This window comes from Agelaius tricolor, unplaced genomic scaffold (genome assembly GCF_023055355.1).
Source record: "Agelaius tricolor isolate 1412-34295 unplaced genomic scaffold, bAgeTri1.0.p SCAF_20, whole genome shotgun sequence".
NCBI lineage: Eukaryota > Metazoa > Chordata > Aves > Passeriformes > Icteridae > Agelaius > Agelaius tricolor.
Window position 1 is genome coordinate 5846420 of NW_027269280.1, and position 27832 is coordinate 5874251.

Genomic DNA, 27832 nt, shown 5'->3' on the forward strand with positions numbered 1-27832 from the left:
AATGCCTATAAAGGTGCTAGAAAAATTCTAGAAAAGTTCTAAATACAAAAAACTCCTGGACAGTAAACAATAACAAGCATGTTCTTGACAATCGGGACAGAAATTGAGAATATTCCAAAACAGGACAAGTAAAAATTCCTAGAAATCATACCCCGAAACTTCTAGTAATAATAAAAGAATATTCCTGGGTAGCACATGATCTATGGAAAACATATCTGAATATTTTTACAAAGGACTGGGGGGAAATTCCTGGTACAGCACTCCAAAGACCTCCCTGGCATCATCCCTCTTTAATTCATCTCTTCAAGGCTTCCTCAGCTCTTCCACACCTGTGTGAAATCCCAGAACCTCTGTGCTGGCCTCAGGACATCTTCACACTTCTTGAGGGTGGGCGTCCTGCCCTTGCCATCGTCCACCAGGCATTTGGAGTCGGGCAGGAAGGCGGTGGAGCCCAGTGGCCCCAGCTGCAGGACACCTTCCGAGCTGTAGCGGACGAGCTGGGGGAGAAAGGAGAGTTCTGAGCTGCTGAGGAGCCCTCGGTCCTGCTGCACATTGGTTCTGCACATGCTGCTCAAGGGCAAATCTTGGCCATGTTGGTAAAACAGAGCACAACGTTCCCCTTCTCCCACACTTCTGCTCCCCACCACTCTGCACACTGGGTCTGGCCCACGCTGCTCAAGGGCAAATCTTGGCCATGCTGGTAAAACAGAGCACAACGTTCCCCTTCTCCCACACTTCTGCTCCCCACCACTCCCCACCCACTATGTCACTGCAAAAAGGGCAATCAAGGAAGTGAAGTAATCAATATGTAAATCGTGCCCACTCAGCAGGAGTTGATTTAACAAGGACACAATGTCAATTTTGTCGTGCAGTTTGTTCTTAAGAGCTCTGTTAGAGGCTATTGATAGCAACAAGTCTAATTAGTTTTTGTAAATAAACATTACTGAAAAAATCCAGCCATGCAACCCGTATCCAAAAATATGAGAGGAAAAAAAGAAACCATGAGGGAAATGGCAGCAAATTTGCTAACATATGCTTCAGGCCTACATAATAAAGAGTGACACTCTGGTATTTCAGTTTTCTGTAAAGCACATTAAAGCAAAAATGCACGATGCTAATTTGGCAGCAGGCCAATACGTCAAATCAGACTTATCTACTTCTCACTTCTGTGCTTAACCCAGAGTCATTAAACCACCATAATATTTTGCCCTTCCTACTCTGAAAGTGCAACAGCCAGGTGCCAAAAGACTGCAGAGTGGAGTCAGCTACGTGGCTTGTGTGCTGTCAGTCTGGATGCTGCAGGGTGAGGATCTGAGCCACCAAAGAAATGCAATTACCACCCAGGAAATTCACTGCCTGTCTGCTCCTATTGCTGTTATATGGCTGAAATTACTTAACAAGACAGGGAAGGAAGGTCAGAAGTGCCTGCCATTTATTGGATGCCACTGACCAGTGTGTGAGATATCATTAAGAATCAATCAAAAAAACTCAAATTAGAGTCTGGCTTTCTACTGCCATCCTTATTAACCTCAGAAGAATCATGCTGTGAATAATCATTTCTTGCTGGTGGTAAAAAGAGCATGGTCTACTTGCTCCCAGACCAGATGCTCTTTGACATAGTATGTGTTCATTTTCCCACCTGCCACTTCTGTTCAGAGCAGCCATGTGAAGCACAGAGGTAGAAGAGAGCCTACATCAGAGAGATAACCACATGAGGATGCTCTGGGTCTGAACAGTGCCTTTGTCATGGCACAGTCTGGACACACTTAATCAAGTTTTTCCCAGTCTGAGGTTAGGAGGAACATATGTAAAATAAGCTCAAGCAAGCAAAGTAATTCAAAATATGAAGGGACTGCCAGGTCAGACAAATTAACTTTGTTTTTTCACATATAAAAGGAGCTGTTTAAAAAACTGCAAATCAAACACAACATTTTGTCTTTTACTTTTTTTTTCTTAAATAAAACCAGACTGTATATTTCACACTTCTATTTAATGGGTTTTCAGCAGAATTCAAGTGAACTGCAGGTATGGCTGAAACATTGACCAGAAAATGTATTCATTATCTCTCTGTAGTCCCAAAATACTGCCCTACAAGCTTGTTGGTTTTGCCTGATGTACATAATCAGAAGCAGTGTTTATAATGGACTATCTGCTCTGTAGGATAGGATGGATTTTCCTTTTTGAGATGAGCAGCATTTTCTGTACTGGTATTAAAATGGCCTAAAATATTCTTTATCATCAGAATCTCAGTAGCCAGAGCTCCATGTGTTCTGTATCACAGTGGTCATGAACTTTGTTATAGAGCAGCCTGTCAAAGCAGAAAGGACCAGTCCTGCTTAGGCTTTAGAAGTGGCAGATGCATTAACTCAATTCTAAACTATCTGCAGTATTGAAAGTGGCAGTTTGTGTTACAGCTCAACAAGGTCAGGGATGGCTCCGTGCAGGAAACTCTAATCTGTACAATCTTGAGACAAATGGAACAGCATGGGCCTAATTTCCTGAATCTGCACTTTCTGTCAAGTTTTTATGGCTGTTCCAACAGTCATGAAAACTTAGGCTTATTCCACAATAAAATCGAAATAGAAAAAAACCCACCCACAAAGGATTATCTCAGTTCAGACCATATTACATAGGAAAGCTGTAGAGCCTGCTTCTGCAAAAGCAGACCAGAAATTAAGGTTCAAGAAACTACTATATGATTAATAATATCTCCCTCCAAAGAATTCCTGTCTTAACTTCCTAAAGACAACATAGACTGTGAAAATAAAATAAGCATTAAAATAAGTTGCTTATTACAATAGGCTAGAAAGCAGGAACTGGGATACAGCCAATTAAAATTGTACCTCCTGTGTTCAAACTTGATCTTAAGTGTCACTAACTTATCCACAAAGAAATAATTCCTATTTATGCTAGGACTGTGGGCATGATACACCATGTCAAATCCATTCCCACTGCCAACCAGCCAAAATTAAATGACAAATTTCCCTTTGTTAAGAAATATTAAATCCTATGAATTAAAAAAAATAAATCTGTGCAGTTTTTGATGTGCTGAGATCCTTAGAAATCTACACACTCCAAATTGCAAGCTGCAGAAAGAAGCACACTTCTATACATCACATTGGGATGGACCTTCACTCAGTTTTTCTTTTTTATCTAGGAAGAGCTGAAGGATTCAAATGACACTGAAGCCAAGTGCTCTATTAAATACTAAAGATCTAATCCTGATACCATCTGCTATACTGATGTAAGATAGGACAGTTTTCCCTTCAACATTCAGAAATCTGAGCAGAATGCAAAAGATGTCAAAGGTTGTTTATCAAAGCCACCATACCTGTATCAAAAATAGTCAGTGCTGCTGCCTATGGAATATGATCCTCCAAGAATATTAATGTGGTAAGAAAATGGCAGCTTTAAACTGGAGGATTTGACTTCAAAAACATCCTTTCCTGCTAACTTCCAGCCAAGTGAAAAAAGCACCAAATGATTGCAGGTAATTGTTTGTAGGAAACAGTTACTAGGATGGGCCTGGTAGCTATCCACACTAAATTTAACCTCTCTCACTCTCACTCTTGTTCTCCAGGCAAAAGGAAATCTTTAATGGTTCCCTGGCCCTGCAGTTAAGGCAAGCTGTCAGCTGACACGGGAGCTGAAACAGTGAGTAGTGCAGGAATCCCCAACACCCTACATCTCCAGAATACCTGTCCCCTCAAGGCAAACAGATCCCAGCTTATCAAACTTCCATGTTTGCTCCAGAATCCCACCCACCTCTGCCTGCAGGTGGAGAAAGCACTGTTCATCCACCCTGCTGCCCTGCACACGAATCTGGGCACTCACAGCTCTGCCCAGCAAAACGTTAAATACCTGCCTCTAGCAACAGTTTAAGCAGAGCCTTTCATCTCCTCTCCCTCTGTTTGTGTAGCTGCAGCCCCAGGAATCCGAGCAGGGAGCTCTCCCTTCCCTCTGGTTGCTCTCAATGCAGAGGGAGCTCTCTCTTTCACAGCTGCAGTGCCTCCCCTGTCTCTGCTGTGAAAGGGAAGGGAGGGGGTGGCCAAGGGGGCTGTTCACCCTGGCCCTTCTATCCCAAGATGCCATTTCATTCTGTTCTCCTCTCCTTCACACACCATATAATCAGCTCTACATCATGGCATTCAGGGCAGGCTCTGAGACAGTGAATATTTCCACTAGGGCTGTGTAGTGCTCTCAGATGGTTCAAAACCTGCATGTCCTGGAGCCATTCTATGAAGCTTCCAGAACAACAAGTTCCACTTTTGGGGGTGTTGTATCTGTCCTCACAATCTCACTTTTTTTTTTTTTTTCCTGAATTTATTTTACAACAAAAGTGTATAGTACCACTGGGCTTTGCAGCTGATTGCACAATGGAAGCCACACACAGAGGCAGAGCAGTTCAAGCCTCCAAATATATTTCTTTATTTACAAATCTTCTGTAGCCCTGGACTGTTTCTCCCAGTAGTATTTCCAAATGTTTTTTTCCTGAAAACCATTAGACTCAAACTTCAGATCTAATGAACACATATAAAAAGGACACTACTTTGCTGTAAAATAGGTTTTGAAATTGACTCAGACTGATGCAAAACCTTGTTTGGATATTCTTAGCTGTTAGCTTACAATGACTTAGCTCAAGTCAAACTCATTAAACTAAATTGATGTAAACTCGGGCTAAATGCATTCCAGAGCATCCATAAAAGAGCTTGTCCCTGTTTGAATAAAGAAATTTAAAAGCTGATATCATTACAAGATGTGATTTATCATGGTGAAAACTGATCTTGAAAATACACATAGGGAAAGGCAGTCACAGTGGAGTGGTTTTATTTTGCCACTGTAATGCAGGACAACTACATCCAAGGGAAACAGAAGGGTAAGACATAGAGAAAAAGAACATTTTATCACAGATGAACAGCAATCTTATTCCTAACGCAGCTTTCTTTAAACACCTGCCTGACTTGGGTGGGTTTCAGTGGAACCATGTGTACACTAAAATCACTGGTAATCTGCTTGTCAGAATTGAAGAGTATGAAAAACAAACAGGGCTGTAGCTAAACAGGGAGAGGCTTTCCCATTGCTAGGATGTATGAACAACACTGATAACCCAAGTGGGGAAAGGGAGTTCCATTTTTATATGAATTTATATTCAGTAGGCATGTACAAATAACCCAAATCTCAGCTCAGTAGGGTCCTATGCTTGAGATGAAAAATGTCAGAAATGGAAAGCTAAATGCAGCAGACAACTATGCTCACCCAGGCTGATTAGAAGAGGGGCTTAAAAAAATGTTTATTTAATATATTAAAACGCTTGCTGTCAACACCTTTCGTGCTATGTGCTTGAATATCCTTGATTAGGGTTTGTGCAGCTGTGGTTCTCACACTGAATTAATTTTGTAAATTGTGGTGAGATTATAGAAGTTTTCCAGCTGTGTAATCATTAATTAACTTGGCTGCATTTGAGTGGCTCCAACCCATGCTTGTCTGTGAAATACTCAACTTAGATAAAACATCACCTTTGCCTTCATTTGGTGTTTCTTGCAGAATGAAAAATCTTTTCCTGTTTTTTGTTGGTTTGTTTGTTTGTTTTAAAGGGAAAAAAAATCACTGTAACTTATGCCCTCATCTCTTTTCTTCCTGAAGTCAAAGTCAAAGCCTCCTCTGTGAAACAGGAATCATGGAGGCAAACAAGTAGGTTAAGGACTTAAATTGCAAAATAAATTACAGTCAGAACCATTTATTTCATTACTCTTCTAAGTGCTAGCACACTATGATAGAGATTAGATGTTGCTAAGGGACTTTCAGGAAGGACTTAAATTTGCAACTTTCTGTTCCGATTAGGATGGAGCAGGAGACTGAACTCTCTCTGAGCACCTTGACATCTCTAATGAGAGTCTTCTTGAGGAGCTAATTTACATCTATTTAAGCAATGCTACTTTGTTACCTTATTCAAAGGCTGCTCCTTCCACCTCTACTAGGAGAGTGTCAGTCAAATGCTCCATAATGATCCTGCCAAAGGTGGACATTGTGCCAGCAGGAATTACTGTCTGTCTCACTTCACCTCCGTGGTGATGCACGAGCCAGGACTCCCAATCAATACATGCATGACTGAGCCTTGGATAATTGTTAAGCCTGATAAGGTCAGAGTTTATTTACACAGGAGAATGTTCATTAATATAGTTTTGATTCAGATGCTACTTCAAAAGAAACAAGAATTTAATTTCAGAAAAAACTCAAGTTCTGGATTTAAATATCCAACTTGTATGAGTAAAATCACTATGAGCATGGAAAGAAGAAATGTCATTTTTAAATCTTCAGACATCTGAAAGAAAATAATAATATGCACAGAGACTGAAAAAAAAAAGGAGAAATCTTCTATTTCAGAAAAGTCTTAGAGGATATTCTTAATTCCCTTTGAAGCTGATGTTAAATATGTGCTTAACTTTTTGCCTACTTGGGGAATCAAATCAGCAGCATGATAAATAATTTCTGCCCAAGAGCCTGCTGGACCAAGGAACAGTTAAATTAAAGAGGTACCATGAATAAGTCATGTTATAGCAAGAACTGCTCACTCCCACAGACTACCTAAATTAATTAATCTTCAGTGGATCCCTGGTATTTAAACAAGTAATGTGATCCTTCTGTTTTCCCAACTGGCAATTTCAAAGTATGGATTCACAAGCTGGACAACCGTGGAAGAGGCACCTGACAAGACTGGAGCAAAGCCAGGAATTATACTGCCAAACTCAACCCAAATACATCCAAATTACTCTTTGTTTCTTCTGAATATTCTCTAAGTTCAAGGTGTCTCTCTCATGATGGGATTTTCACCCTTTACCTGGGAGGACATTCCATGGCAGGGATAAAGGATGGCTTTGTCATCCTCTTCAGCCCCCTGGTCCAGGCAGTAGCCACTGGCTTTGCTGTTGCGCACCTGGAACCAGATCAGAATGAAAACGCTTCAGCTGGAAATTAATCCCCATTTCAGTCCAGCCCAGCTAAATCTCAGCTGTGCTAGAGCTCCTGAAAAAACTACTATGTGAAACTGCTCTCTGAGGGACACATTCTTCTCCTTCAGCTATCACAGGGTGCCAGCAGTGAATCTGCTCCAGGAAAAGACATTATTTGGACAACCTGCTGTCTTTACACACCTTGGGTCAGAGGTACATTTTTGACAATTACTCAAGGATCAGAACTTCCTAAAATTCACCCTAAGAAACCCAAGTTTTGCTCCAAATTGTCAATGTGCAAACATAAATTTTCACCCTGTATGTTGAGAATGTGGCTTTACAAACAGGATAGGAGCTACCCAGGATTGATGTTGGATGTGACATGCTTTTGTTTCTTCCTATGGCTGATATAAAACCAAAAAAGCATGTGAAAAATTTTTATCTGAACTGAAAATATAGTACATTGTTATGTACAGAAGTGACATAAAACACATTTTATGAAAGGGCACAGGTTCAGACATCCAAGGAAGTAAAAAATTTCTGTGCCTCCCTAGACAAGAAGAATTTACAAGTCTATAAAAACTGGGATGGAGCTCTTGTGAAAACTCTTCCAGCCTTTCTCTTGAGGCTGGGAGCATTACACACATATTTTGAACATAGAAAAACTTTAGAGATATCATAAACAAGAAGTTATTTAGACAGACACATCAAAAGACTCAACAGGTCAATTTTGGTTTAGACTGTGAAGTACCTGTCTGGCCACCCCCATAATTTAGAAACAGCAGCTGCATAAGGTGTCAGAAAAAAAATCAGTATATATTTCTTCAGATTATAGTGTACAAGCATAACAGGGAATCCAATTGAATAAGGGGGCCCACCAACAACTAAATTTCAGGAGGTTTATTTTTATAGCTTGGGTGCTATAAAGGCTAAAGAAGATGAAGACAGCTTTATGAGATGGCTTTAAAAAAAGGGGAATTGAGTCACTAGGAAATATTCTTTTACTACTGTTTCAATCTGTCCCACGTCTACTCAATACATTTATTTTTCTTGCAACTCACAAAAATCCAGACATCTTTTCCTCCAGGAAAATAACCAGAAGGACTTTACAACAAGCCTGATGTCATTAGGATAAAGCCTGAAGACTAAAAGGGACCTAGGCTGGTTTATAACAGGTAAACACCTTGTGTGGCTTTATTCTATTAAAAATGTTAAAGAATTTGATACTTGCATCACTGAACTTCCTGTTTGACTCAAGAACCTTCTATGTGACAGCTCAGGAGGAACAAAATTTATTTTAGAGCCCAGATTGCTCAGGGTCTGATATAATTGACACAACATTGGCACTTCTGCCAATGTTCTCCACTGTTAACAAACTTCTCAGAGCTGACAGATACCAACAGCTCCTCTTGAATTTACTCAACGTCTTTTCTCAGTTCCTGATGGGGATAGTTATATTAGGATGCAAAGTGATATTATGGAATAAAACTTCCACTTTGTATCAATGTCTCAAGTGCCTGACTTATTTTTGTATGAAGTCAATCAAATGGAAGAGAAAGGAACAGTCTCCATTTAGCTGTCTCGTGGGAAAATATATTGCCTTCAGATTTAATTGCAGCTCATGTAGACAATTGTTTGAGCTCTGTTGACCACTGACGTTTTCTTTATGATGTCTGTGGCATCTTACTGGGGAAAATGATTGGCTCAAACTTATGTCTCAATGTTTTAAAATGAGAGCCAAGGAGGTTGTGTGTAATTGTCAGTAAGGATGACTTTCACCTGTGCTGCAGCATCTGTCACAGTTGAGAGAGCCACAATACACAGAATATCACCACACAATTCCAGAAGGCTTCAACCCATACAGAGTAACATCATAATACTTCAGAAGGCTTCAAACACCTGCCCTTCTTGTTCTTTAGCCCAACCCTTTATCCCCCTCATGCTGATGCATTGCCCCTGTGTGCCCTCTGTTCCTTTGGTGGTTGCTCAGTGCCCTGGGCACTCCATGGCTCGTTGTTTCAATGCTGCTCAGCTGCTGCTCACAGCTGTAGCTCATTGGGGATAGGGCTCAGCCACAGCCCCACTCCCAGTCACCACAAACTGTCTACCTACAACCTGCTGCCCTCCCACAAAAGGAACAGGGCTTCTCAAAGCCACACTCCTTAGCGTTGATTAAAAGGAGGGGAGGGCATTTTTGTCACCACTGCTGTGCTGATGTGTAATTGCTCTGTACATCCTGATAGCCAGCTCTGAAAGCAGAGGAGTGCTGGAGTGCAGCTGTGATGTGTTTCCAAAGACATGCTGTACCTCTCCATAAGTGACTGTGTTATTGTAGACCCTCATCTCAGGGTACACGTTCTCCAAGTACCACTTAAAGCTCCGGCACTGCAGTCGCTGTCGCAGAGCAATTCTTTCAGAAACGTCTCCAAAGTCAACTCCAGGGTTCTGCAAAGCAGAAAACGAATAAAGAAATCTCACTGCACTGGCTTTATGGTTGTTATCTTTACTGAAATCAAATTGGAGTGCATTTTGTGTACCAAGCTGTATTTCCCCCTCTTCCTTCTTTTGTTGTAAGCAGCAGCTCATCAAACGGCTGGTGCTGAGTGCAGACAATAAATATTAATGAAAGCCAGTGGAAAGAAGAGAATAAAGAACAAAAGAAACCTCAAAATAAATCAAAATAAGAAGAATACAATAAGAATGTTGTTACTTACAGCAGTTCTAAGTGTTTGCAATCAATCCTGAAGCCTTTGTTTTCAGATTCATTTAGAATTTAGGCAGTAATTCTGATCTAAAATATGGCAGCTTGGTCATGGTTTACTCCAGTAAGAGATTTGAGTATTCAGTGAAGTAAATGATGTCAGAACAGATCTGTTAAAACTTCAAAGCGAAGCTGCTCAAAAATCATTAAGCTCCACTAAGCATTCATATGGACCAACATTCAGTTTTTACTAGAACTGCAGCTCATTTGCAGACTTGAGCCATAGAATGCAGTTAAACTCAAAACCTTCATAATTCTACTTCATAATTTAATTCACATTTAATTACAAATACCATGAAAGACACAGGCTGGAAGATTCAAGTTCATATGAACAAAGCCAATTAAAACTGGTGAGTCCTGAGTTAGAGTCTGTTGATTTAAAGTGTCATAAATCATCACAGTTCAACATTAAGACAGTAAGAGTTACCTCATCCAAAAACCTTTTCTGACACTATATTAATCAAATGGACTGAAACTGGGGAGTTTTGCATGAGATCTCTCTGAAGTGCCTTGTGCTTTTCCTCCAGAAGAATATCTGCACATTTTACAGATTGTTTCTAATGCAGGGTTCCAAGACAGCAGCAGATCTTAACTCAGGGTTTATTAAGATCCCCAACAGATGCCTGGTTTTCAAGAGAGAATACAAGTGTGATACTGAACAGGTTTTCCTATTTGCCACATAAAGGGTTTGCTGTGCTCACTGCTGCTTGCTGATGCACGTTCTGTCAGGAGCCCTCAGTGCAGCATCCATTCAAATGAATGTTAATTTACGTGGTACTTGAGGCTGCATGGAAGGAGAGCAATCCTCTGAGGCACTCAGTGCAATAAATCATCCAGTGTGAGATTCCTTTTTTACTAAAATTGTCGAGGAATAAAGTGGGAATGTACCAAGTATTTGTTTAACTGGAATAAAGCTGTGCTGACCTGCTGCTGAAGGTTATAGGAACATGATCTTGCAGGTGTGCCCAAGACCATCTGCTGATCTAGAAAAACATTATGCACATGTTCTCAAAAACCTGTGAGTTGTGAAAAAGATGGTGGGAAGAAGAGTTAATGTGGAGAAGTTAAGAATATAAGTTATGGAAGAGCTAATTTGGGTTGGTTTTGTGGTATGGGAAAATGCATGTGTTTTACCTGCCTCTTTTCTGCCCTATTTAAAATGAGGCAATACAGTGCCCTTTTTTGCAGTTCTTTTTCTACAGAGCACAAGAGCAGCAAATGGAGCAGCTATGAAAACAAATTGAGCTGTGCTCACCCTCTGTGCCAGCTGCAGCCACCATGGGCAGGTTACAGTGTGATGGCACAAGAATGAGATGTCCACAGGATTTACTTTGTGGACATATTCTTTTTAACCAGCTAGCAAGGTTTCTAATTCCCCTGCAGAAGGTTTTTGTGATGGCTTATGCCAAAAGTACAGTTCCTCTGTCATCTGTATTGAATAATGTCATGAACACCAACTTTTCTCAGCTTCCTGTTCCTGAGAGCTAATAGGCTGATTTTTATGATATATATTTTATCAATCAATCAATTTATTTTATGAAAAGGAAATTTTAATGTTCAGTACTTCTGCTGACTTTATGTCTTTTATTGTAGATGTGCCTGGGTGTTTTTAAAAGCTCTGCTGTATAGCTCAGTGCAGAAAACTGCATCAGTAAGTAATCTCAGAGAGATTAAAGGAAATCATGTTTTGGCGTAAATGCTTATTTAAATATCATCTTTTCTCAGAATTCATTTGCACATGCCATCAAGCAAGCAAATTTACAGAGGTTAGTTTTTCATCTCCTAATTGAAAAATGACCATTTTAGCAAGTGTACTTTATGTGTTCAGACAGGGCCAAAATGCTCATAAATTTTTAATGGACACTGCACTGTCTTCCTCCTACTGTCACAGAAATCTTGTGTGGAAAAAGTGATGCAGTACTGCCTTTTGTTAAGGGAAAATAATTCTCTGCAATTACCTCTTGTGCCAAAAGAAGTCACCAAAAACACATTGCACAGTGTCCAATATTGAACAGCAGTGAGTGAATTTAGAGCTGTGAAAATATCTGGCATATTCAGACATCAAATGGACAAAGAGGAAACATTGCTCCTTTCCAATGTGTATTTTAAAAACTGTAAGGGGAAAGAACAAAAATGGGGTTTCATGTATTAACCAGGTACCAAAGTATGAGTAGGTGTTTAGGACACACTAAATCTAATGAAGTCTTTGACAAGACTCTCATGACTTTGATGAACTCCAGGTCATATCTGAATATTCCCAGACACCATTGGGTTTGCATATTTCCTGTTCTGATAGGAACATTCCTGTTCCTATTTGCTTCAGCTCTGGCCAAACCCCTGCTGTTAGGGGTAAATAAACCATCCTTACCTTGAGATCAGTGTATGCTACCCCTCAGCTGCTCTCCCTGTGCCCTTTCACATGAATAATTTGGATGCAAACACAGCCAAGGAACACACCAGCAGCCAGCTTCCACCTGGCCGGGATGTAACATAAAACTCTTTTCTTCAAGAATTGTGCTCAGTGCAGATGTAGCACGTGATATACTTACAGAGCTAAGTGATAAATGGAACCTACAGTTTATCTAATATTTATATTACATGGATTCCTAGAGGCCCTCACACGCCATCTACAATTCATATGCACAGTGAGCAGCAGAACGTGCCCGCATTGCACCTCTCAGCCTGTGGACAATAAAACTATTTAATGTGTGATTCTTTTATTGCATACTTCGTTTTTTATGCTGGTGAGGTCTACTGAGTCTCACAATGAATGATGATATTTATTTATGGACATTTCTGTTGTCCCCACTGTTGTAGCATATGAACACCTCAGAGTTTAACAGCGCCCCAAATTAATGACTTCTAGGGGAGCACATAAACCTGAGACATTTTGCTCTGGTTAAATTATAAATCTGTGTCACTGCACACAACAGTCAGGACTGAGTGCACAACTAAACTTAGACTGAGGCAGCAAGTTCTCCTGGCAGAACTCTCTGTACTGAGCATGCACCAAAGCACTTTCCCTGAGCTTTGCCCACTTTGTGCAGCTGTAGTAACACCCTTCCCCTGTCACTGTGATATTTTCTGAAAAATCCCTTCGCCAGGATTTTTCTCCTGAGAAGATGAGAAGCCTCAGCTTCTCCATGTTTTGCTCCTCTGGAATGTAGCCTGGAGATCGTTTATCCAAACGTGAATTGTTTTTAATTAATCACCAATCACAGCCAGCTGTGTCGGGACTCTGGTCAGTCATGGAGTTTTTATGATCATTCTTGTCTAGCCTTCTGATGTATCCTTTGTCTTTCTTTAGTATTGTTTTAGAATACAATATAGTATAATATAATATAATATAGTATAGTGCAATATAGCAGAGTATAATATCATAAAGCATAGTATAATATAGCATAATACAATATAATATAACATAACATAATATAATATATCAGCCTTCTGAGAACTTGGAGTCAATTCTCATCTCTCACCTCGTCCTGGGGACCCACAACACCGCAACGTTCACTTCAAGAGCTAATGAGGAACAGCTTTGTGTTTCTGCCTGTGCTCAGGCCAGAGTGTGGGCTGTACTCACTGCCATGGGGATGTTCCAGGCCATGTAGACGTGAGACTTGAAGTCGTCCATCCAGACCTCGGCGGCGCGCAGGGCGTTGCGCTTTGCATAGTAGTCGATGTCGTTGTTGTAGGGCTTCTTGGTGCGCTCGATGTGCGCCACGCGGGAGCAGGGCAGCACCTCCATGCTGCCCCCGCACTGCCACACCTGGGGGAGGCACAGAAATCATCTGTCAGAACACCCAGGATGTTCCTCTGACTGCCCCGGATGGTTTGAGACCCTGGCAGGGGGCTCAGAGACCTTGGTACAGAGTCCAAGGCACCCGTGCCTTTGATTTTAGCCCATGGAAAAAGTGACCAACTTTGTGTGAAGATTTACAAGCCACAAGGGTTTGAGTAGAATGTTAGTGAATTTATCACAGGGTGAAAAAGTAGAATTTTGGAGATTTAGAATGGGGGTTCAAGAGGCAAGATGGAGGAATCTGGGCGTGTCCTGTCTTTCTTCTTCTTCCTCTTGCTCTCCATCTTCTGCTGTGATGGTGACACCTCTGGATCGGTTTAAAGTAGAGAGAGACTGTCTAACATAGGTGATAGGTATTGGAAAATTATTGTAAATAAAGTACATGTAGTTCTTAGTATCAAAAGATAACACCACCCTGAGGGCGGTCAGTGTGCCTCAACCTGACCTGCTGGACAGACCTCAGTGGGTCCAAAAAAGAAAGTATTAGATAAGAGAAGATAAACAACCTTGAAAACCAGAGCTGAGGAATCCTGACTTCTTCGCGTGCAGGGCTGGGAAAAAAGATTTTTAATATCTCAGGAGCCATTTCAGCAACGTGAAACCCGAGAAACAGCCATGTGGCTTCTCTTTCCCCTCCAGAGGCAACACAGGTGCTTCTGTGCAGGTGCTGTGTGTAGGGTGTTTGCCAGTCAGTTCAAAAGGATCACCCAATTCTCCTCTAGCTGCACATGGCAGGTGGGTCTGAGGGGATGCAGATGGCTGCATTAGGTACATAAGTTTAGAATCCATAAAGAGACAAGTCCTTCACCACAGTATCACTGTTCTTGGGACCATCAGGCAGAAAACAAATTGTGAGGTGGTAACCTCTGCCATGGGTGCTATTTTAATCAAGTGCTTGTTACTGAAACTTCAACAAAAATCAGCTGTGTCATCTGGCTGTGTTTGACACATGAATGGGGTATGGAAAGGGCTCTAAGGTCACCACAGAGCCTTCTCTTCTCCAGACTAAACATCTGCAACTCTCTCAGACTGTCTCCACAGGAGAGGTGCTCCAGACCTCTCATCATCTTATCTCTGTGCCCCTGAGCTGATGAAGAGGGCTAAAAGGGGCAGAGTGGAGGCTGTGTCACCCAGCCTGCCCAGACACCATGGAACCCACAGTGTGCAGTTTTCTCCCTGCTGATTGTTTACTGTCTGAGCTCCACGGCAGGGGCCAATGAGGATTTGTCTCTTTGCATCAGCAAGATCTGGAGTGATGCAGAGTGTGGGAGGCTTATGGATCCAGCTCCCTCAGGTCTGCACCTAGTAGAAAAATCTGAAAATGAAAGATACTAAAATATAAGCAGTAATCCAGTACTTTCCAAGGTTGCCTTTTACTGATAATAAAAACACAGTTCCATGAAGATGCATTCCAGAACTATACTGGGGCATTCTCCACCTAACCTGCCTTTTCAAGGACAAAGATAAAGTGCTTGGGAAGTGGCAAATAAAATCTCTGCTCTGGCTTTTCTTTTTTTAATACTTTGTTAGGTAATATTTACTTGCTGCTTTCCAAACAGTTCTGTAGTAAATCACGGGCTACTGAAATTTACATTTGATAAATGGAATACACTGAAAAACACACTGCTCATAAATTTGGACTGACATGTGCTGAGGGTTTCCAGTGCAAAGAGAAAGTGCTAAAAAAAGAAAAAAAAAGAAAAAGAATTAATTGTTTTTCACAATCAGAAGGAGAAATGAGCAGTACACTTTAGTATACTGCTATTTGCCCAACCCAACCTGGAAGTCAGCTGTTTAATGCACAGCACATTTTTCTTTCTATTGATATGCTTAATGACCTTGTAACTCTTATTTATGTATTTTGGTACCAAGGGCAAGTACATTATCTGAGTGACAGATTTATTTCCTTTGAATGCCAGCGCTCACACAAACCTGAAAACGAAAAGCTACTAAACTGCAACATTAAAGAAAACAGTTTAGCTCATCTGTAAATTCAACACAAACAGTTATTTATCAGTGATAAATTCTCCACAGATGAAATCCACAGGGAACACAGACACCTGGCTTTGAAGGAAACACAATAAAAAAGGCAGCAGCAGCCTCAGGCCAGATAAATCTCACTCTGTCTGATCCTGGTGCTCAGCTCTCAGTAGGGGTCTGCCTGTGGTGTGACTGCCCCATCCATATTCCCTTGGACTGCTTTTCCCTGACACTCGGTCCCTTCCCTTTCCCCCCAGCCTGATTTCACTCTTTAAAGAGCCAACATCTGCTGAAGAGGAGGAAAGAAGGAAGGAAACAGCCAGAAAATACTAAAGGAAACTTTTCTTCCTTAGAAGATGCTGAAATTTAACCCAGATGACTTGTTATTTTTCTGGGAATATGTAACTTTTAACACCAGCAGGGGATGTTTCCCTGGATAAGAATGGTATTTCCAATCCCAGAGAAAGAGAACTGGATGGAGAGCACAGGGGCAAGGAATCAGATACCTGTGTATCACCAGGTGAACATCATTGTGCCACCATTTCTCCACATCCCAGACAAATGTCACAGCTCCTCAGCTGTGGGCATTTCTCTCCAGGCCAGACAAGGTCTCCTGTTTCTCTTCATGAGGATCAGGTGCTGTTCAGGGGAGCACAGACATGACCCAGTCTCCTCACACCCTTTAAGCACATGGGTAAGTACAGGGTGAAGATTTTGTCTCCTTCCCTTCCAGCCCAATAATTACTTAAACTCGCACTAAATAGAAGAGTTTCTGTAGTAGAATCAAACATGTGCATCCAAAATTGGGCAGCTGAGAGCCATTGTGTGAGATTTGGAGGAATACTCGAGACTTGGTCTGGAAGGAGGAGGATGAGATGTTCAGCTCACCTTCTCCTCTCTGGACACAGAGCTGAAAGGCAGAAAACCATTCCCTGTCTGCTTCTAACAAAAGGTGAAAGAATGAGAAAACTTTCACTGCATGAGTCAGGTGAGAGACAGGTGAGTCAGCAGCTGATCCTGAACTGGTTGATTCCCATCCTCTTTTCATTCTCAAAACTGCACTTAATGACCCATTTTAACAGTAGCAGACAACACATTTCCTTCCACATCAAACTATGAAATTATGCCAGGGAAATAATTACATGCCTCTGTAAAACATTTATCAAGCAGGGTCCTTAAAGAACCTTACTGGGGGAAGCAAACTATTTCTAACTGTGAACATGAAATGATGCCCAAGGCCCTCCAAAGAGACACATTCCAGCAATCAGAGAAAACTGCCTTCTGTGTCTGTGGCTTATCTTCTGGGATAACAACACATTTCCAGCCCAAGTTATTCCTCTCATATGGAGCTGCCAACAGTAAATGTGTGTCTCAAGGTTCATTTACTGAGCTGGTGGAAGGGTTACAGTCTTTGAGCTGCTGCCCACAAGGCTGCACATCACTGAAAATCCCACTCTGCCTTCTTTTCCCCCATGCAGAGGCAAATTCCTTAGAACAATTTTTTTTTTTTTTTGGCTTCCCAGCATGTACTCATCAAACCTGTACAGTGGGGCAACAGCCCAGGCTCCATGCAAGGCCAGGAGCAGCAGCAAAGCAAGATGTGTTCTCCTTGACTGGTGCAGCTGAGCAGCCCAGGGACTCAGCTTTGCCTCTGTGAGCATCTCACTGTGCAACATTTTAAGACATGATCAAGTAATTCCAAGAGACACTTAATTTATTTGCTAATTGTAGCTAATTTCTAATTTCAGCACTGCTCTTTAGGCTGCTATAAACAAAATTGATGGCAATTTAAATGTTACCATAGCCGTGTTACCTTAGCATTTTTACTGCTAATTATCTCAATCAACTTTTCTATAAACAGACATATTAAGTATTGAGAAGAACAAGTACCCCCATCAGGAGTAAATTACAAACTGAGTGATTATGTTTGTGGCTTGCACTATAATGATTTACTGACACCAATTATCAGCTATTCCTGTACACCTGAGGTGTGGCTGTCCTACAGGAAAATGTTTATTTATGCAGCAGCCAGCTGGACATCACATTTTATGCATCAGAGGAAATCTGAGATGAGGCCGTGTCTTGTCTAGCATGGCCTCAGTTGTGCATCAGCAAAGCTCTCTGAAAGCAGGTTGGGTACATTATTTAGAAAGGCTAATAAGGTGCCAAGCTTTAATTCTTGCCAAACAAGAAGAAATTTTCCAAGGAAATGCATTTTCCCACAAGTACTTTCTACTGAAGATTGAAACCATCTTTATCAGGATTTAAAAAAATTAAAGTTAAAAAGGGGTAAACAAGCCTGGCCACCACTAAGTAGGAAGTTGAGCTGGGCTAATCAATTCCTAAATCTTGGCAATATACATAGAGAGAACATTGCTGGTGTGTTCTGCTGCCCTGCAGGTGAGACCTGCTTCCAACAGCATCATGTCCTGCAGAGCGAATGTCAGAGCTCAGAAATATCCTGGGATTTAATATTTGCCATTTTTAGCATTTTAAATATTATTCCTGGGATTTAATATTTGCCATTGGCAAGAGAGAAGCAACAGCTCCCAAGAGGCTCTTGCTAATTAAAGGGAGGGCTCTTCCCTCTCTATGGACTTGGTGCTCTGTAAATTGAATATCACATTATTGTGTACACTGGAGTGACTGCACAGGACTATTTAATTTGGTACAGATGATCTCACCATAAAGCAAAATCAATAGGTAAAAATAAAAATGGCATCAGTATGAAGAAAAAGCTGGGGAGACAGTTTGAACTTTGAAAACCTAGACTGGAAGTAAAGATTGTGGTCCTTAAGAACATTGTACCTTGCTGTGAATTTTGCAGCTTAAACACCCTGGTGCTCAGTGAGAGAGAAGAGGGAGCTCTGCACTTATCCTCCAATCCTTAAGGGATGTGCCAACTCTTCTAGTGCCCACACTAGAACCCAAAAATTAATAGGAATATTGCACACTTAGTATTCTTGCATCTCTGATATTGACAATTTATGTAGTTCACTGAAAACTGATCTTTCACAGTAATTTATAGCCTGACATTTTCTTGTTTTCTAATGGAATCTTATGGATATTCTCTCCTGCATGTATTCTCAGAGCTGCCTGGAGAGTCATATTTAATCAGCTGTGCTAGATAAAGTGCTCTCTCTCTGTTTTTCACTTCACATAGGAAGCTGTTAGAGACTGGGGAGCTGTCATAATCAAACACATCATATGGAAAAATTAATCACATGCTCTCCTTTTGTTCATCAAGTGCATTTTTATCACCATCTTTAAAGGCAGCCATAATTATGGTTTAAAAAAGTCCCAACTGTCACTTCTCAAAATAGCCTGTGCTAGTTAATGGTGCACTTCTAGAGCAAAAATCTTTCCATGCTGGGACAAACCAGCTCACATCAGAGAGACTTTTAGCTGCCAAAAAGAGACTTGAACAAAGGAAGAAATCACATCTCAAGATCCACAGATCTTTGTTTTGTCAGAAGTTTCAGGATAAACTTCTGACCTATGCTTTCAAATTACAGGAGCCCAAAGGGTCCTTGGTTGACTGACACTGACACTGACCCAGTGACAATCCTTCCTTTTTGCTCTCAACTCCTGCTCAAAGCAGTTTGCAGATAATCTGCTCACAGCAGATGTGGAGGGAGTGTGACAAAACCTCAAATATGAAAGTTAATTCTGTCATTAGGAGTCTTCTTGCCCTGCATGTGTCAATGCCCATCCTTTACTCTTGCCCTGGAAGGCTGGAAACACGGAGCAGTGTTTTTGCACTAATGATTTTTGGAAGGTTGCATTTCACCTGGGGCTCTCCTCATGTTTTTTTCCTGGCTCAAACAGCAAAAACTTAATTGGAAGAGAGAAGAAGAGATATGAAGGATAGAGAAGTGCAGCCATACAAGTGTTTAGGATATGTCTGGCTCTAGTATTACTGCTTTATGATTATTATTTATATCAATATTTCAGTTGTTCCGATGAGGAATACTTGGAAGCTTGCTGCTTTTCCCACAACTATTACAGTAGAGTTCAAGGTTGTGCTGCAAGATTCTCCTGCAGAGTCATTTAAAGTGAATTTCATGGCAGACTCAAAATGATACCTTTTCTTCATAGAAAAGTAAAAGAATTTTTTCATAGGTACTTGATTCGCCTTTAAAATGTGTTAGAATTTTTTGGACTTTGACCTTTTTGGAGGTCAAATTTGTTAGAATTTTTTTGGACTTTGACCAAGCTTTGATCCCTTGGGGTTTTATGGTATTTACAGATGATTTGCTTTCAGAAAAAAAAAAAAAAAAAAGGCAGTGGAACAATAACATTCTTGCAATGAGACACTCAACACATGCATGTTTTATATTTGTCTGGTGGCTTTTCAGTAGCAAAGTTAGAGGCTGTCCTTCACATGTTTCTTAGAGGTTACACAGAACCTCAAGCCAGTTAAGATCTCAGATGTGACAACAGAGAGAAGATAAAACCCTTCTGTTAACCCTCTTAGAGAGGCAAACAGATAAGCAAGAAGAAATTGAAACATGTTCTAGAGAAACTCACACTCAGCAACTGCTATCTCGCTGTAAAGATAAACTTTGTGTGTAAAGAGCTAGGGCTGATAAATTAATAGACTGGCTGCTACATGAGGGAGGAGATAGGATTTAAAATTATATTAAAAATGCCCCATATTCTTTAACCACTAATCCCATCTCCATAAACCCATATTTTGAACAACTTTTACAAAGGGTAATGCACATTTGAAAAGAGCATGTCTGGAGAAGAAGCACATCTCTCTTCTGCAAGGAAAATCCCAGACTCTCTGAAATGCCTTGCTGGTGGAGGATGGAAATTCAAAACCCTTCCAAGGCAAGAGGAGCAGCCTGACCCTGCACAGGCAGGATTCCCTGTGCCACACTGGGCTTTACACACAGACCTCAGGTGGCAAAGAATAAAATATCTTAAGCTCCAAAAGGTGGTGGTGGTGGTGGTTCAGGAATTGCTGTTTCCTCCGGGGGAAGCCCAGTCAGTGCAGGGGTGCTGGACAAGCTCCCCCTGCTCCAGCCTCCCTGCAGCACTGCCCAGGGTCTGGCAGGCAAGCAAGCACTGAGGAGTGGGAGAAGGGAGAAAGGACAGCCAAAGAGCAAGGTTTTCATTTGCAAAGGCTTTTTTAGCAAATTAAAAGGTTTTTCTTAGCAAATTAATGAATGTTGGCACCTCAAAATGCTCCAGGAGATGTTAACGGCTCCTACCACGTAAATGACGGGCGTAGGAAAGAGACTGCTTTGAGGCAAACCCTCAAACTTCATAGGCTACAGATAATAACTCCATTTTCTCTGAGTTCTCCTCGAGTCTAAAAGAGGCTGCAGATTTCTTCTGGTCTAGTACCATCCATATCTGTTGTGTTTTGCAAGCACAAATCATTTTTCCTCTATGAAGTAAATGAAATTTGGTATCTCTAAAGTAGTTTGCTAATTGTCCCAGGCAGATGCTTCTCATAATGTATTCCTTCAGAATGCATTTGATGAGAATAATTTTCTGCTTTCTTACAAATTTACTCAACTTTTTTCCCAAATCAATAGAATCACTGTCAGTCATTTCTGTAAATATGCCAGCACAGATCCTGTTTGTACTATAACTGTTAAAATTCAACAAATTGGCCTTGGAAAAATACAATCTATATGGGATATATGAAACAGCAATAAAGACCAGCCTGTAATTCTTGTTCCTCACATCTCCTTCATTTGATTGCTTTAGGTTTTTTCTCCTCACTTATCCCAAAAGACCATAGAGAAAATCTCCCTCTAAGTTCAAACCCCAGCAAGGGATAAAGTCTTATGTACACTAAGCTTACATGAGAAAATCTGCAGCTGAGCTCCTGCAACATTTAAGTTCTTAGGAAAATACCCCTTTTTGCCAGACAGTGCTTTAATAACCTGCACCAAAGCACCAGGCAATGCTGACTGCTCAGCTCAGCAGCTGGAACACAAGAACAGGAACTCACTGCCACAGTCCAGCCCACAGAAAATGCCCAAAATTAGATAAACTGAGCATGGCAGCAGTCTCCAAACTACATTTAATCTCTGGCAGATGCCAGGGGAAGATCAGCAAGAATACCTCAGGTCAGAGTAGGGGTGCCTTGCTTGACATAGAGGTGTGCACATGATCACAGAAATCTTTTGAAGAGCACAAAATTAACCCTGCAACAGCATCTCCCTTCAATTGTCACCTAAGCTAAGCCAGAGGGAAAATAAAAAATAGAAGTTAAACTTTTTCTTTTTTCCACCAAAGTGAGTTCCCAACTTTCTTGTGCAATACCAGTAGTTCACACTTGCAGCCTTTTGCTAATGAAATAATACTTACTGTGTGCTCAGCCTTCAGTAAGAAGGGTGAAAAATGATAAAATGCTTCCTGACATTTTAGCTTGGACCACAGGGAGGAAGAATAAAGAGTGGGATTTATTGATGCTTCAATTAGAATAAAGTCACTCTTGAATGAGAAAATATTGAAACAGACTGACTAATGAAGTGATCACAAAGGGTCTTTTCAAAGGACCCTAAGTGGAGTCATCCTCATTTGTTTTCTCTTTCCACAGCAGACCCTTAAATGATCTTTGCATATTGTCTACACTAAATCCTGCAGGGTTGCTATTTCATTTTAAAGAAAAAAGCTTTTAGGCTGCAAGGGATTAATTCAGTGAGAGCTATTATGCTTATTGTGGCTTTGCTGCAGAGCCAAGGGATTTACTATATGCTCATTAGATCCTGCTTTGTTCCAAAACAATCTTTTACGATGCAAATTTCAGCATGCTGATCTACTTAAAATAACATTTCCAAAAAAAAAAAAAAAAAGGAAAAAAAATAAAGAAGAAGAAAAAGAAAAAAAGGCTATTAAAGTAAAAGCTTCTTCCAAGGCAGGAACACTACAAATTCAGATTAATTACTAATATTTTAGACCATGAAAACATCTGATGTCTCAGCTTAAATTCAGCTTTGAACATGGTTACAAGAAGTCCCAAGAAGTTGGTGTTAGGGGCACACAGCAACACCATGGGTGCTCAAACAGAGCTCAGAGGCCACACTGTGAGGCTGTCACAGATGAGGAACAGTTGTCACCTGGCTGCTTGGGGGCTGAAGCACAAAAGGTTTGATTTGTTCAAGCCTTGGCACCTGAGGCATGCACCAGCAGAGATGTTCACTCACAAGGTGAGAGCTGGGAGTTCTCCACAGCCCTGCTCCATAATGATCCCCAGGGCAGTGCTGACACCAAAAAAAAGAAGGAAAGTAAGCAAGGCAAAAATGGGGAAAATGGCAGAAAAATGTCAGGACCCACTGTCCTCAGGCTGGATGTGTGGCACTCAGGGAGCTGTGGCAGTTTCCATCTCTGGTCAGTGCTCTTTAAACTCACCTGCAGACTACAGGGATGAAGGGGGCACTCCTGTTTTTCAAAGCATTAATTCCACCTTGTTCCTGCTCTGTGACCTTCCTGAAGGAGCAGTTGTATGAACACAACCATGAATATTATCATCCAGGAGATCTACCTGATAGCTCATCCTTAGTAGTTCCATAAATCTTGCTAAGTCTTGGTGCTGTAGGTGTGCAGCAGAGATAACCCTGCTGGAAGGAACTGGGTGAACTCATCCCTCACCTGCACAGAGCCCAGCCAGGCTAGTGACACCACATTAAAGCACTCTGTGCCCTCAACAGCAGAACTCAAACTGGAATTTGCACTGAAAACTGATCTCTAGAAGGAAAATGAGTAAAATATCTGAGGTGAGCAATAAGAAAAATAGCAGTTAGTATGGAAGTACTAACAAATCATTACAGTAATTCTAGGCAGCCCTTCCCACACTCCCTTTCTGAATTAGATCAGCAAACTAAACATGCAATTTACACTTTAAAAACTCACAAATCATCACCTGCTTATAATGGACAAGTTCAGCCAGAGCACCTGCTTACTGAAACAACACACAATTACTGAGTTCAGCTGATGTCCTGTTTTTAAACAGTAAGTGCCAAATGCTTAATAACCATTAGATGCAGATGTGTGTGAGCATGGCTTTCACTGGGAATGCTTATTCACTTGGGATGGAAAATCCATGATTAATACTCTCCTCCCAGGGCTATGGGAAAGTGCCAGAGGAGGGGCAATGCCCATAAAGGACTGCAATAGAATATTTGAAACTTCTCTGAAGCTTGAAAATGCCTCTGCCTACACTGCACTCTCACCCAGGCCCCAGCAGCCTTGGCAGCTACCTGAGCTGCAAAAAGAACATGAGAAAATGCAAAAACCCCCTCTGGTGAGTCTGTTACAACATGCTTTGACTTTCCTGACTATCAGACAGCAGATGTCTGGAGTGGTTTTTAGATACCTCAGAGAAAACTCAAAATGGCACAGAAAAGGAACTTTTAGAGAAGAAAGTGCCACTATATCCTAGTGATTCACTCTGCTTAAATGCTTTATTGCTGCTATTAATGGACAGATATTAACATTAATCATAGGCTGTGAAATAAGTGACAAATGAAGCTATTTTGTACATCACCTAAAGAGCTGCTGAGGAGATGCAATTTGGGTAAAACACAAAGGAAAAAGGCTGTTTGTGATTTTGATGGACAGCTCCCTAAAGAATCTCCAAATTCCAGGACTGCAAAGTAAGCTGTCACGTTTGTAGATTTGTTGCCTCTCCAGGGAAATTTGAAATGAAGTGTATCACCAGCCACAGCCTTTTACTGGTTCTTTTAACTTCATTTCTTCAAGATCAGTTACTCCATTTACAAAGATTTAGATTAGGGTTTGCTTTAGCTGACAAATTGTTTTGTTTGGTGGATTTTCTTTTTGGTTGTGTGTTGTATAATGAAACCAGCAGAAGTTTATCAATGGTGACATATAAAAGACTTTGCTAGGCATGTTTTTATTCTTTAAGGTACATAGGCCACATTCCATCTAGCATAAGGATGTGAAAGTACACACACACGTTTGGCAGTATTTTTCCCAAGAGTTAGAAGTGTCCTCACAATTGAACTCTGCAAATATTAGCTTCAGCTTATTGGGAAGATAGTGTCCCATATTATAAAACTGCTGAGCAAATAAGGGATGTTCTTTGTTTGCAAGAGATTTCTAGAAGTTAAATATATAGAGATACAGATATGGTTTCAAACTGAACCAAAATGGTGCTTGACGTTTCAAGGTGTTTGACACCTCAAAGTATGGATTGAAAGTTCATTTCAGATCCAGCAAAATATTTTGTTTCAGCAATATCTGAAAATAACCTTTTTGAGGATGTAATATAATGGCTTCTCCTTTCTCAACACATGCACTCAGATACACTTCCTTGCCAAATCTATATTCTTTCTCAGATAAATTATTTGGCAAATTAATGTCCCATTATAGACAAAAAAATCATTAGTTCATTACAAAGAAGGCATTAACATTTACCTTTTGCCTTTTCACAGCTTCCCTAATTAAGTCATTTATCACAATTCTTCACTTGTATCAGCACAAAACTTACCCTAAAAGCATGTCAGATGTGAGCAGAAAAATCCTGCATTAGAATAAATTCAGAGCTCACATGGTGACCCACAGCACTTTATGTTCCCAGCCAGTGCCTGTACTTTTACATCAGAATATACACTTCAGCTTGGCTAAAATAAATAACTAAAAAAAACCCTCCTCTGTTACTCCAGTAATTTTTTGTTTCTGTAGAATGTCAGTAATCTTCAAATGCTACTTTGCTTCATTAAAGTCTGAATTTCCAAGAACTGAAAGAGAGAGTGCCACAGGGTTAAGCAATTCTTTCATCACATGGCTGATGTGTTTTATCCCTGCTGGGTCACAAGTCCTCTTCATTTACTGAGCTCCAGGTTTCATCCAGCTATTTACTTGTGGAGCCTTTGTTGTAAACATTCTAAGCTGCCAAAGAAATTATCAAGAGTCTTTCTTATTCAACCTAAATACAATTCTGTCAGGAAAAAAAAAAAAAAAAAAGGTTTTCTGGTAAAATGGGATGGATGATAAAAAATAACCCAACCAACCGAACAATTACAGGGGCTGCATTGCTTTGCCTATAATCTATAAGAAAATCTGAAAAAAATATAGCTTTACATCATTTTTATGAAGGTACTTTTCTGGACTTGCAGTTCATTTAATTTTGCCCTGGAGCACGTTTGCTGTGAGTAACATGGAATACAAGCCACTTGTCTGTCCTCTTGTCTCTAAATAATCTCTTTTCATCGTCGCAGAGTCAGGCTGTCACAAGCAGCTAATACCTCTACAGAGATAAAATAAGACAAAAGCAATAACCACACTCAGGGCCCCTGGGGATTTCTTCACTAGCTCTAACTACAGTGTCCACTCTATCAAAATCCTGCCTTGTTGCCCTGTGTCAATGTTTACATGCTCTGCTGCTTCTACCACTTGTGTTTTCAGAGGATTCCAGCCTTATCAACTGCTCTGTCAGCTGATGGCAACAACTATTTCCTTTCCCCATCTCCCCTGCCTCTGTCACCTGCTGCCAAGAGCTCAGTAACAGCTCCTGCTCTAGACAGAACTGTGCTGAGCAAAAATTCCATTTTTACGTGAAGGATGCTGTGTTTAAAGGAATAATTCAAGTACCCTGAGGCACAGGACACAAAGCCCTTTCTGCTGCTTTCTTTTTGTCCTGTGTCCAATTGCTCAGACTAAACTGGAGGTTGGGTGGTTTATTTTGGCTGGGCCAAGTAAAGACCTGATCCCAGAGCTTTTGTGCCAGTCCTGGTTCATTTCCCCTTCCTTCCATATTTCCCCATCCCTGCTGCTTGAGCTGGCTGTGCAAATGCTCCAGAAGTTGGGCAAATTATAATTCAAGATGATACAGTCTAGTTTAAACACATAATAATATATTAATATCTATATAATAGATAATAATAATATCTAGCATATATTATATATATTATTATATATATTATACGTATAATAATAATATTATATTGCATCATTTTGACATTTTTGGGAAGGCTAAGCAAGCAGCTGATATTTAAGCAAATGGTAATCTCTGTTTCAGAATGAAGAGGAAGAGGAGATATTATTTCTGGTAGCTTTGCTGGAAACAAAATGCCCAACTCTAATTTATGTTGGACCTCTTAAAGGGTAAATTTCAGTTTTTAAAAGAGGAGTACTGTGGCTGTTAATGTGGCAGCAGTTATGGAAGCTTCAATTACATCCAGATGCATTTTGAAACACCAGGAGCATTTTGTCCTCTGAAAGATGGACATGGACAGAAATAAATATTTCCTTCCATCTGCCATAGGGAAAAAAAAAAAGAATATACAAAAAGAGAATGTTTTATTCAAAGTAAAATCTGAACTACAGCAGAGCCAGAAGAAATGAGCTCAGGTTTCCCAATTTTTGAAAATCTTTAGCCAAAAATGATCCTAACACAGCCAGCTGTGGTGAGTCTCTGGAACAGGCAGAGAGCTGTTACTCATTAGCAGATCTCTGCAGGATTTCTGGCTAGAAAACATCAGTTCTGCTCAGTATTTCAAAATTAGTGCTCAAGCCAGTCTTTCTCACCTTCCTTGTTTTGAAGAGAAATCCCCCTTGGTGCTCTGACAGGAGCTGAGCAGCCCCAGGTGAGCCAGGCCAGGGCCCCAGTGAATTCCCAGCCTTTCCAGGAATTTCCAGGGTCCCCAGAGCTGCTCCTGGAGCATCCAAAGGAGCAGCCAGGCAGCACCAGAAAGCTCTGCAGATAAACCTGTCCCGTGTCTGCACTTGTCAAAATGCTCAAACAGACAAGGAAAAGTCCTTGTCTTCCTCTGACAAATTAAATGTATTTTACCAGTGTTCCTCCTAAATAGCAGAAGTGTGTTTTTTAACCTCAAAAATGTGCAGTAGAGTGAGATGTAAAAAGCCCAATCTATTTTCTGAGAGAAGGCCAAGAGACAGTTTAATAAGCAGCTGCATGGGAAGAAATTCCTGCTTGTAGCTCTTTAATGTAGCAGAAGAAGACATAATGAAATCTAATAATTGGTAGATCATGTTAGAGAAATTCTGACTTCAGAATAAATTGGAGCTTTTTAAACAACAAAGATGATTATAAATTGAACAGTTTGCTGATACCACAGTGGCAAATTCTCTAATACTTTGAGGGTTTTTGCAGTCAGAGTAGGCATCTTCTAAAACCTGCCAAATTCTCCAACAGAAATGAGGGGGCTCTCTGCAAGCTGCTGGGTCAGGATCTTGGCCCTTCGTTAGCCAGTTTAATTAAAGAAGCCTGATGGAAGTTGGGGAATTTACCCTTGTACATCAAATTCACAGAGTATCAGGAAGGAAGAAAATATCACAGCTCAAAAGGAAGCCAATCAACTGGCAAACTTTGCTTTTCCAATGTTAATAAAT

General features: G+C 40.7%; 1 protein-coding gene across 1 annotated transcript in view; it reads right to left on the bottom strand.

The window, feature by feature from the left end:
* Positions 1–27832, bottom strand: part of GALNT9 (polypeptide N-acetylgalactosaminyltransferase 9) — a 132841-nt gene that overhangs the window by 5596 nt on the left and 99413 nt on the right. The window contains exons 7-10 of the mRNA XM_071445325.1: positions 13295–13480; positions 9258–9395; positions 6839–6934; positions 330–497 (exon numbers count right to left, since the gene is read on the bottom strand). Coding sequence (XP_071301426.1) covers positions 330–497; positions 6839–6934; positions 9258–9395; positions 13295–13480 — 588 coding nt within the window. The remainder of the gene's footprint in view (positions 1–329; positions 498–6838; positions 6935–9257; positions 9396–13294; positions 13481–27832) is intronic.